The 12,709-nt window shown below is 41.9% G+C and overlaps 1 protein-coding gene across 4 annotated transcripts in view; it reads right to left on the bottom strand.

The window, feature by feature from the left end:
* The window catches only part of Ace (Acetylcholine esterase), a 37,550-nt gene that overhangs the window by 3,841 nt on the left and 21,000 nt on the right, over positions 1–12,709 (bottom strand). For 2 of the 4 annotated variants that reach the window (XM_070216515.1, XM_044394100.2), the window contains 5 exons: positions 11,672–11,814; positions 10,709–10,858; positions 6,034–6,197; positions 5,750–5,913; positions 880–2,741 (listed from right to left, as the gene is read on the bottom strand). In XM_070216515.1, the coding sequence (XP_070072616.1) occupies positions 2,626–2,741; positions 5,750–5,913; positions 6,034–6,197; positions 10,709–10,858; positions 11,672–11,814 (737 nt within the window). In that variant the 3' untranslated portion in view covers positions 880–2,625. Of the gene's footprint in view, positions 1–879; positions 2,742–5,749; positions 5,914–6,033; positions 6,198–10,708; positions 10,859–11,671; positions 11,815–12,709 lie in introns of those variants that run through there. The other 2 variants (XM_044394101.2, XM_070216516.1) reach the window with 2 other exon arrangements.

Here is a 12,709-nt window from a genome sequence, read left to right as displayed (position 1 = left end):
TGCTCTCTGTGAGTGGACGCACAGTTAACACTGCCTTTGATGACCTCTGACCCCGGACCCCACCTGACCTTGGAGGCCGGCCAAGTGGGCGTGGCCCTGGCACAGGCAGCACTCGCTTTGGCCCACTCGTCTCTACAGAATGGATTAACTAACAAGTCTAGTCTTGGAATCGGTTACTCTATATACCTAGGTTTATTCGTTTTCATTTTTCTTATTTATCTTTCTTTTTTTTTTGGTTTCGGTTAAGAGGCGAACGTGGTGCAATCATAGGGATAGGGAGTAGGGATTAAAGCTAGTTATCTTGGAGTTCGTCTCACACTTTTTCGTGTCCACAGTTTTAGACAATGGCTTAGTACAAAATTTTAAAGTTATTCATCGTTTGTTAATATCTCCATTTTACGCAATTTCGGTTTTTGTTTTCATTTCGCTTCTTGCATGGTATAAAAATATAAATGTTCCACATATACTTAAAAAATCCTTTTGTTTAAGTTATTATTTCGCATCATGCAGTGTTTTTATTTGTTTTGCTTCGATTTGTTAGTTGTCTTGTTTGTCCCTTTAAGATGTATTTAAAGTAATGCATAACTTAGGAATGCCTTGTGGATCTGCTGCTCCTTCCGATTCGCTTATCGCTCAATTGTAGAATTATTCGTTAATCGCGGTGCAATTGTCGTATAACTATGGGGAGATTTCTAAGAGAGTGGCTTGATATCGTTGCTTGCATTGGTGTTGGTGTTGAGTACGAGTAGTATCGGATATAACGGAATCGAACACAGTGTCCTAAGTGCATTCGTCACCTGGCTAGAGGGTCACATAAATTTTCCTAGATGCTACAGTTGAAAGCGAACATCGCTCAGTAGGCCTCGACCACAGTTCATATCTAATACAATACAATAATCATTTATTTATTTGGATTTTCCATTGGTTTTTGTTTTGGTTTTTCGGTTTAAGGGTTTTCCCATTTATTGGTTGGTTTTAAAACTTTCAAATGTTAGCAAACAGTTAATGTTGTTGTTCTTCATAAGTCTAATACTTGTTGAATCTATGTATTATCAGATAGTGTGTGGTATTATAATAATTGTTGATAAAAATAACTTAATTAATATCAGTGTGGCTTACCTTAGTAAATTTCGAAAGGGTTTCGATTTTTCATAGTTAATACATATTGATATGCCTTTAATACGATTACAGAATACGGTTACGATTACAGATTACAATTACGATTACTCATTAGCTCTCATTTAGTCTGCGACACACACTGAACTCTAGGGTTGACAATGATCATTTCATTTCATTTTCTGGATTTACGTTTTGAACAATATTTATTTATAGATATAGACATACCAAGTACATATACGTTACTCATTATACAACACGTTGTGTGTTTAATCATTGATCCAATTTCGCTATGTGTATAAAATTTCTAATTACCATTATTCAGTATTAAATCATTTCATTATTCAATATTCGTCCGTCCAATTTTCTCACTAAGCCAATTTGTAAAACGTTTAGTACAAATACAATAATATACTGATATGTTTTGCATTATAAATATCGTCTTCCTCTTCGTTTTCGTCTTCGCCCCGAACTATGCTTAAACCTCATTTTTCGATCGATTCTTTATTACAATTTATCAATTTGTTTCGCTTTGTTCGCTTCGAAAAAATTTGTCTTGGTTGCTTGACTTGGGGCTACATTCACTAATCGATTTGTATTTTCCGTTTTTTTACTTTCACTTTTCTCGTTCTAATAAACCAATGCCAATTTTTGTACAATACAATTGTTGATATTCCGAAAATTTCCATTTGGGTTTTTCTCATAAGAATCTTGTGTGGTTACAATTTTCGTGTGTGGTTTTGGTTTTTGGTTTTCCTTGGGAAAGTGAATCGAAATCAAACGAACCCTCAACCTAAGCATGAAACCAATGCAATTTGGCCAAATATAGTTAGGCAACAAGGACTTTTTCGAACTGAAAGCTAAAATTGTGCCATTAAATGCGCTCAAAGATCGCTCAAGAATGTGGGCGTGGCAAAAAGTGTCTGTCATCTGAGCATTTATGACTTCTCCGTTCGGTAAACGTATCTGTAAACTTTGTTTCTTTTTGGCTGCCCCCGAAGGCAAGACAAGCATTTTTGTTTTTCTTCTATTCTCATTAATATTTATCAAAAATTCCGTCCATTTTTTGGCCAATTTCTCTCAAATTAAGCAATTTAGCATTGTGCTACACAAAACAATTTGGTTTGGGCCTGGCCTATGGCGCGTGGCATGTGGCATGTGGCTACAGTGGTCTCTGGAGTCTGAAGTCTGGCCGGGAGGACCCTCCGTCCATCCCGACCATCCGACTGCCTAGGGGTGCGTAGAGCTCTAAGTTCAATTTACAAATGTTCAGCAATTGCCATCGACTTGCTCAAACCGATCCTACTAAATTCCGTAAACAAATCTCCTGCTCCTACACAAATGTCTGCGCCTACAAAAAATTTGGTTTCCTTCCGCTTGCTAAATTTTATTTATATACGTGTTCTAACTTTAAGTGTGTGTGTGTGTGATTGTGGGTGTGGCTGTGATGGTGTGTGAGTTCCAGTGTGTGTGTGTGTTTGTGTGGTTACTGCCGGAAGTGGTTTTCTTTTAGAAAACCCCTTTGGTTCGCAATGCGGCGCAGATGTAGATCAGAGCGGCGATTCCCAGGAGCTGCAGCTTTGGGGCTATGGAAGCACTGCCCGAATCACCATCGCAGCCTGTTCCTACGAAAAGAGAAAGATACAGGAGTTTATATTCAAAGAAAACATTGCACAGGTAAATAATGATCATATTGTATGTATGTGGGCGGTTCTGGAAAAGGTAATCCGTTCTTCTTCTCAACAAACAGCCATCTTTTCTAATCTACTGCTCCGTTATCGCTCAAAAGCCATCACATGAAGCCAAAAATGATAAGGATACATAAAAAGGTACTCTCAAAATGAAGTTAAGCAAGTAAGCGTTTGGTTTTCGGTGCGAGTTTCGGTGCAATGGTAACGAAAAACGAAAACTTAGGGGGAAATTCTCGCAAACTTACCTTGGACCGACTCAAAAGTCCCTCAGAACGGTCTGCTTTGCATTGTCATGTCATAATTTTTTACATTTATGCAAACATATGTTCAGTCAAAATTCGTGTGCTAATTCATTCGAAAGTTGTTTGGCCACAACAAACCAGACAAGATACAAACTTCAAATGGCCCGGCCGGCGAGTCGATCAGATTTCAACACGCCAAACCAGGCCCAAAGTGTTTGTTGTTTTTCTCTCTTCGCTTAAAGTACAGGGATAACTTGCTCAACGACTTATAATTTATAATCCCCGTCAGGTGGAAGTGCAAGTGTGCAAAATGACTTAAAATCAAGCAAGGCAATAAAACATGGCGAAGCAAATCAATTTCGAAATCAATCTTCGGCTAGAGCCGGGCAATAAATCGCTTTTATAATATCCGAATTGTTCATATTTCTCGAGCCACTCTGTCTGTCTGTCGCGTGCATTTAATTTTTGCTAATTTGAATTTAAAAGGCTGACCAAACCATAGATTATACGTTCAGATAATGAAGAAATAAATTGGCACAGCCGCAACACAAAAACCACATACGAATTAAACGCGGCGAGCATATTTGAAACACGTGTCGCTAAGAGCCGAAATACAAAAACCAAAAACGAAACGAAGCGAGGCGAAAGAGAAAAGGCCATACAAATGCAAAAGATATTGTATCTACAAGCGGGCTTTAATCCGTATCTCAACGCGTGCGCCTGAGTTATGACACGGCGATCGTTTATTTATCGCGGCCGGTGACATTTCTCGAATCCAGCGGTGCCAGCGTGTCTGGTAAACACAGCAGGACGACCGACGACCGACCGACCAGTTCCAGTTCCCATTGTATAAGATTAATACAAACTAGATCTTGGGTGAAATTTTAAATGGCCATTAAGGCAAATGGGAAGCATTGTTGGCAAGCGCTGTTGGCCATAAAGAATAAACCGCTACATATACAAATGCAAATTAATTAATTTGCCAAAAACCAGTTTGCTTTGAATTTAGGGGGGATTTTAAGGGGGGAAGGGTGGATATTTAGTAGAAATCTTCGGGTGCTAAGTGGCAACTTTTACCGCAGCCAGAGATCAAAAGTGGAGCTTGTCATATAGCTATGTGTATCCAAACTTAAAACCAAATCCCCGCCGAGTGATCGATTGAGGAGATGCCTGCATTAGGAGAGGGGGGCCTGCACCACCCGCTCTCTCACCAAGTCCCCAGTTCGTTCCCCCAGCCTCATTTGCATACTCGATCGATCGGATTTATGTAAAACTAAAAACCAAAATTAGCTCCTAAAACCAACACGGTTAATTAGCATAAATTAAGTTTTTATTAATTTGTGAGACAGTAATTTTCTTTTGTGCCACTCATCGATTAGGTGGTTTGGTGGCTCGGTTGCGGGCCAGACTTGGTGGCGCGGTCCCCTGCGATGGTGATCTTTCACCCAAAACCCATAAACTTGCCCACTCGCTTTAATGGCTCCCCCGGCTTTTACAGCCTTAAGTGCAAACATATAAAAGCCGCGACGCCCACAAACAGGCGGTTTAAACTAAACTACCTAGAGATATTGGGCTTTTACGGGCCTCGTCATTGATCATTGTCAGGGCCAGGCTTATAGCTCTTGGCTTACGGCATATATGCATATTTACATTTCTTTCTCGGTCAGTCGTCCGATCTGTCTCGCAACTCATTTCCCTGATTGATGCGCACATTTTGAAAAGCTGACAGTGCCATAAATAAGAAAACACGGACGACGACGAACGATGCTCCGCATAAATGAAATAAATTAAAAAGCATAACTATAAAATCTTTCACCGAAACAGTCGCGTCAGCCCCTCTGACTCACTATTGGAAAGGAAGAAGCTTAAAAGGCTTTAACTGTATAGCACACCGAAAAAAATGCACATTGCTTTAAATAAATTTTCTCACTTATTCATATTAAAATAACAAAAATATATATTTTGAAAATCATTTTTGTTGTCTTAAATCTTTTTGTCACTGGATTCTTAACTAATTTATTTTTAAAATAGCTATGCAGCAATAAATATAATATTGTTTAAAATGTAACTTTAAATTATAAAAAACCTGTTATAAAAAACTCAAATAAAAGTTGGTTCTCAAATGACATAATCAAACATAAAAAAGTATTAAAAAATAAACAAATATTTTTTTCTGTGCACCCCTGAGACATCATTAATCATTCGAGCGGTAAGTGTTCAACTTGTCGATTCCGAGGCCCATTGACACTTGCTCTTTGTCCAGAGATTCCCGAAAGAAAGTCTTGGGATAGGTTGGCACTTTAATCGCCGCTATCAGACATCAGTATCAGTACATACATTATCCGAGTGAATAATCCACTTGGGACTCGTATGCTTCGCTTGACCAGCGTGAACCCGATTCGGAGGAAACCGAATCGCAGCTCGTCTCGAGGTGTGGTTCCGATGATGCCGACAGCCATTAGCTGACTTAATGCCATTTTTTTACGATATATCGTAGCGAATACCAAATTTATGTTAATTGTATGCCAAACTTACACACAAACGAAACGAACGACACAGCACAAGGCAAACGAAAAGAACACAGATAGAGCAATACAGTACAATGGGGGACAGAAACCACCGACGATGACTGTACTTTCATTCACATTCGGATCGGAGTGTGTCAGGCGTCTATATGCATTTGCATATATCATCACTCACCTGCCCAACTCCTGACCTTCGGCAAGTAATCGTTCCAGAACGAACAACGGGCCGCCAAAGGACCTCGGGCCAATTTTTCGATCTTGTCGTCCGTGCTGAAAATATAGTAGACGGGATCCTCCTTGGAGAAGTTGGGCCACTCCTCGCCATCCTGAGCGGGATTTCTGCAAGACATACGTATATATAGAGCTTTCGTTATGGCAAATGAGTGGAGAACTTGGCTAAGTTTTCCATAAAATCAAGGCGAAAGCTCTCGGGTGAAAAGCTCGGGCCACAGTACTCACCCCGTCTTGGCAAACTCGATGACCGCACTGAGCATACGCTTGCCCAGCTCACGCTCCACAGGTCGATACTGCAGGGAGTTGTTCAGCGGCTGGCCAAAGAAGTACTCAATCTCATCGCCGTGCAGCACTCCCATCCATTCGCCCCACAACGAGGTGCTTGTGCGCTGCAAAAAGAAAAAAAAACAGGGAAGGGGTGAAAAAGGGCCGTCGAAAAATGAGAACAGTGCCGCGACGCTGTCGTAAACTCAGCCAGAAATTATGCAGATAAACATCTACCCTTCTTATTTATTTATTTGATTTTGCTCGCCTGCTCGCTGGCGTTCCCTGTAAATTGTAAATATTGTCGCAGCATGCCGCGCACTGGAGCGGCGAAGGAAAAAAAGCAGAAGCGAATGAATAAATAAGTAAACGCCCGGTCGACAGCCAGTTCAGAATTTCAGCATTTCACCATTTCAGACCCAAAACTCTGGCGCCCTTGACAGGCAGCGGCATTAAATGCTCTCGTGTGGCGCCGTTTCACGTATCTCACGGCAGTTTGCACTGCAACTGCATCTGGGGGATGACGATGCGGAATCGCTGGGCAGGACAGGACAGGCTGTTGCCATGAGTACGTGCATGTGCGACCACATTGCGTATTCGCCCTGTTACACAACGGACCATGTCCGCAGCGACATCTGCTTAAAGATAAGCCCACAAAACGCGATAGATAAATGCATGGATAGAACTTTAAGCCGTTCCTTTTTTTTGGCATACAGAAAAAAATATTCTTAAACTTTGTTTACCCATAATAATTGAGAAACAAATGTAAATATCATACAAAACTTCAAAAGAAAACTTTTAAAATTATTTCTAACGAATTGTTATACCTTTCAATAAAGATTCAAGTGTTGACACTTGTTTATGAATTTTAACAAGTTTTTCGATAGCTGATATAATAAAATGGTGATCAAATACTAACAATTATAAAAATCTTTATTATTTAAATAACGAGATTACTCTCACAAAACGGAGTACTTTTAAAAAGGCCAAAAAGAAGGTACATATTTTATTTCTCACTTATTGCTTTTCTCCATTAAAAAGGTTCCATTTTCATCTTGTAACCTTTTTCAAATGCTTTACCTAAATACGTTTTATATAAATTAAACCTAATAAATTAATCAAAAACCCAAGAATATTGCATAGATACTTTCTTGCTTCACTACGCTTTGTTAAAGCTGCTACCCTGCCACACTCTTTGCCATTATCTGCTGCTTGTAAATTCCCTGGCAGAAACGACTACTCCGACTACTCCTGGCAAATGCTAATTAGGCAATCCCCTTGTAAAATGCAATCTCATGCAAAGCGAAAAACCAAAACCCGCCAATGCGATTCTGCTGACCATTAGGCCTAGCCAAGAGCTGAAAGCCGAGGGCTGAGGGCTGAAAGCTGAGGGCTAACCACTTAACCATTCAACTTGAGTTGGCCACAGTTGGGCTCTGCTTGAGCTGCACCTTGACAGGCTGGCAGCCAAGTGCCAAGTCGCATAATGAATAGTGTCCGGGATATGCCAAGGGTAATTCTGGTAATGCGGGGCTTCTGCTCCTGCTCCTTTTGCTCCTTCTGCTCCTGCCAAGTTGTTGGAAATTTATGCGACTTGGCCGTTGGCTGTCAGGACACACGTCCCCTATACATGCACACACACACGTAGCATAAAAGTCCTGCAGTCCTTACGCCTTTTCGTGCAAATAATGAAAAATTGTACGCAGCCGGAGCGGAGAAGTAAACTTTTTTGATTTAAGCGCAAAAATTGCAAACAGCGGAGAAACTTGGACTCGGAGGTCATAATGAGAAACGCCATGGTCGAGAGTCGACAGTCGACAGTCGGGAGGAGTAGTGAACTACAGTGGAGTAAAGTACAGTGGAGTGCGGCAAAAGAGGAAAATGAGGGGTTAGGGGGTCGGATTAGGACGAGAAGCAGTTGAGAAGGAAAACTTATTTAAGTGCCAGGCACGTTGCACGCTGCAGTAGTCAGCGGCGAACGGCAAAATGAAACAGAAACAGGAGCCGGGAAATATGGGCGGAAAATGGTAGGAAGACGGGAGAAAAGTGGGCTGGCTGGTCAGTCAAGCATGTGGCCACTGGCCATTGGGGGTAACCCCCCAACCCCCAACACCCCTGACCCATTCCGGTCACCAGCCAAGCAGATAGACAATCTGGCAGGCACTTTAGCAGCTGGCGACCCCATTCGCCATGCTTCGTCGCCCCATCGCGGCCCCGTTTATGGGCAAAGTGAGTTACGAGCTCTGTTGCTGCAACTTGACGGCTGTAATTAAAACTAATTTCATTTGCTTTCATTTCCATTTTTTGGGGCGCCAGCCAGCCAGCTTCTTCTGGCCGCTTCAACCTTTTGGCCCCGCTGGTCTATTGGATTATTAACGGGCGATTTGGTATAAACAATGCAGTCGAACTGCCACCCGGCACGCACTCAGTTTGCATATTGTGCAATCATCCGGAAGGATTAACGACTCGGCGGGAAAACAGTTTGATTATCACTGTAAACTGGCGACAGAGTTGACCATAAATCAAAAGTGAAGAGCATAATGTGTGGGTAATTTGTTAACCTGTTCGAGAAAAACTAACAAGTGATGTAGAAAATAATTAACAGCCGAAACTAAAAAATAATATTTATTATGTGCAATACCAATGCGTATTAGCCTTCCATAGAAAATGCTCATTTTACCCACTTGGTCCCCCACTGCGTATGCGTAATATTGATTTGCCTACTGCAGTGATTTGTTCAGCCAAATTACCACTTATCGTCGGTCAATATCGACTACGAATCATTGCTATTAGTCCATGTGTATTCAAGGAATCGAAGATGGCGAACGAAAATCAATACATTATACAAACCACACTGCGTATACGCATTGTGAGAGCTGCGTATTTGTTAATCATTAGGCCGATCCAACTGGGCCTGCAACAAGCCGATATCAATCGACGGCAGCAGGCACCAGGCAGCAAGCACCGCAGCCAAAGTCGTTTAAACAAATAACTGACTGAAATTATGCCCCACACGTGCAGGGCATGCGGGCCGTGACCTCGTAAATTGAAGTTTCATTAGTCGACTCCGCTCCCATGCTCCTGCCCCCCCATTCGCAGGGTCGTGATCCAGTAACGATTGCCGGTCCTGTTCCCGCAAAGTAGTTGTATAGCTGTACAGTTGTTCTGTCTGCCCAGGGCGGCCAACCTCCTGAGCTTGTGCGTGTGCGTATACTTTAATTGGCGCCCAACGAGGGGCTTCTCTGTGCGAGTGTTCTTCACTCGCTGGTGGGCGTGTGTTGCGTGAAACTTTTGGTTACCATAATTATGGCGGCCAAGGTTGCCAGTCAACTCAACAATCGCAAGAGCAACTACGACAACAACAACGACAACAGCGACCCTTGCCCCCATAGGTGTGACATTATGAAGTCCAATCAAATGGATTGCACGCATTGTGGCTGTCTTCAACAAATTGCTTGATTAATTGAAAAATACACACGAAGTGACCGGACACGCCACGTAAAATTGCACACGACAAGGGACTGGGCAGATATCTTTATCCCGCGGCGGTGATTTTTCAATCATAACAAATACAGCAATTACGTGGAATATGTAGTTGTACGATTGCAGAAGGTTAACGAATTAATTGGTCAATAAAATCGTTACTCATCGCAGCTATTGTACCTCATTGATTATAATGAAAGGATATATCTACGCTTCTGAGTAGATAATGCAAACCACAATTTAAAATCAAAAACTTTGAGATTCAATTAGTAAGTTAATGTTTTAAGTCTAAAAGAACAAACAAAGACACTTAAGGAAGTCAGAATATTTTTTGTTAATTACCATGTCAACTCTAACCTTCACAGATGCCTGCTCGTGAACTTTTCATTACCTGAATAATTATAGACAATGAAATAACACTGGCCTGACTTCATGTTCGAGCTATTCTCGGCCAAAAGCAATCAACTAGGGTCTGCTCCTGACCTCATTCTGACTAAAGAAACTTTTACTTTCTGTGCTGCAGATTAGCCGCAAGCTCTGCTTTTTCAGGCACTTCCCTTCAACCCCTAGAGCCACACATCGGTCTTTGGAAACGCCCCGCCATCATTCAGCCATTAATAATTAAGGTTCACACAGTCGCGTTGACATTTGACGCCGTAACTGCTTCCGCTGGAGATGCAGCCACAGTGGAGTACACGGAGAGAAATTAAGCATCTTAAGAGATAAACTCTTGAAAATATTTTAGTAATGTTCCATCGAAATCTTAATCTCAATTGGAAGTCAAGTCCCTAAGTATCTCTAAGCAATTTTAATTTCCTTAAAACCCTTACACTTCCTTAGACTTTGACTGAAATTTTCCTAGTGTCGAATACCTGCGACAGTTATCCACTTTGGTTCCGAGCTGGACTGCTGCCTGCCATTAGCCCTGTGTGCAATTTTAATGACACGCAAATTGCCGTAGCCTGCGTTGCAGTGGCTTCAGCGTGGATTTTTGTGCCGTTGCGCCACTTGCGCCCCATTTGACCGCATTACGATTGGACGCACGCGTTTCAACGCCATCTTACGTGTCAAAGCCTGAGAAATATTTAATGGCCGCCAGGCCGTCCAGTCCATTTGGTCTGGCTACGGTGGACACCCCCTATACGGTACTCACGTGTGTAAAGTAGTAGTAGTGCACGGAGGCTCCTCGCTCCGCCAGAGCCTGGGCATACTCGTTGGTGGGGCAGGTGAAGAAGTGATCGCCCACAGCGCGTCCGATTTGCTGTTGGTTCTGATATCCCGGATTGCCCTCCCAGCTGGTGTACTGAAAAGTGAGCGAAACGGTTTAAGATTTAGTCTATTTTAATATTAATGACTTAATTTAGGTTCTAGAAAATATCTATCAGAATTAACTCTATTATCTTTGAAAATGAAAAGCCCCACGTTGGGCGCCAAATTAAATATACAAATTTTAAGCAACGCCAAATAACAAAAAACAAAGAGTAATGATAGCCAAAAAGGTTTAAATCTCAAGAGATCTATTCCTAAAAGTAAACAGATCTTAGAATTTCGATAGTTTTCTGCTCGCTTTTTATAGAGTTAGGAATTATGGCCAACATCACGGGAAAAATGTCCCTAGTCAATCATGAAATGAAGTTAGCTGTCATTTTTGCCAATTTGCGTTCGACCATTTCAGAGGTTCTGGTTCGTTGGGTATCTCCTGGGCCAGCTAATCCCGGATTCTGTCCGCTCTGAACTGTCAAAAGCTTATCCACTGCTGACGCAGAATGCCGCAAAATGAATTTTCCCGGCTACAGAACAGAGTAAATGAATTAAGCCACTAAATGCAATTCAATCAGCCAGCCGTCGCCGTTGACGTCGCATTTAACGTGTTTAGAACATGCCGCGATGCTGCTGGTGACACGGAGTAGTTGCACGTTGCACAAATGCACTTTAAGCGATTTGCGTGACGTATTTAGGAAAAATGATGAACTTTTGGAAACTGTTTCGCTATGTTGATAAGGAAATTAACTAACTATTTGGCTATAACGTTTTTGCCAAATTTAAATTAATAAATTTAAAGCAAAATAAAATAAAATTGCATTTCAAGGAATTCAAATGCGTAGTGGAAAGTTACCTGGAAAATGATGGCCTCGCGTTCCGCCTGCGTTGCCTTGCCGAAAATGTTGTTCATAATTTCCAGATATTTGTCCCGTGGCAGGGCCGTGGCATCGTCCTTATCGAAGTAATCGATGAAATCGTACAGCAAGAAGTAAGTGCCTGTAAAAGAGGAGATGGGGGAATAAGTGTTTAACCCGTGCGAGGTCAACTCATAACAATGCTGGGTGAGAAGTGACGCGATGAGGGATGTTGGCCAATCTGGAAAAACAATTACCACTACAGGCGGCGCTTCAAGATGCCGACTCACAATGGAGGGGCCGTGCCAAGGACACCGCGCTCAGCATTAACCCCAAGTCCTTAGACCCAGCAGCAGCGCCAGCACCAGCGGCAACAGCAATCATAACAGTTTCAGAAGCCGAGGAGAAGTAAGTGAAAGAGTGCAAAATAGAATAAACCAAAAACTCGTGCCCACTACAAAAACAGAAGACTGAAACGAGAACGAGCCCTAAAGTCGACTAGAAAGTACCCGAGATAATGGGATGGGTGGGTACCCTTACCTTCGCGGCTGAGAAAAACTTGTATAAAGTAACTTAAACCTGCCTTTTTGTTTATAAATACAAAAATAAGGAAGATATCAATATAACTTCGGATATCTGTCAAAGAAATATTAAAACGACATTTTAAATAAGTAATTGTATTATTATTAATATTTATTTTTTTATTAGTTTTTTAATTTTGAACATATCATTCTTTCTCATAAACAATCAACCCTTCCTCTATAGTAATACACGGTACAAAAGGCAGGGCGATAGAACAAAGCGGCTCGTCGTTGCCTTTTATTAACTTAATTTTTATGGCACTTGTTGTTGGCCCAGTTGTTGTTCTGCTTGGCTTTTGTCTTTGTCGCACACTTCAAATACGGGCCACACTAACGAACCATAATTGCTGCCTATGAGCGACGACAGCAGCAACACAGCAGCAGCAACACAACAGCAACACTTACGGCAGCAGCAGCAACATCAGGACACATAGTCGAGTATCTGTGTTTGTGTGG

Source organism: Drosophila takahashii, chromosome 3R (assembly GCF_030179915.1).
Source record: "Drosophila takahashii strain IR98-3 E-12201 chromosome 3R, DtakHiC1v2, whole genome shotgun sequence".
Lineage (NCBI taxonomy): Eukaryota > Metazoa > Arthropoda > Insecta > Diptera > Drosophilidae > Drosophila > Drosophila takahashii.
The sequence above is the reverse complement of the archived record's forward strand: the minus strand, read 5'-3'. Positions and strand labels throughout refer to the sequence as shown.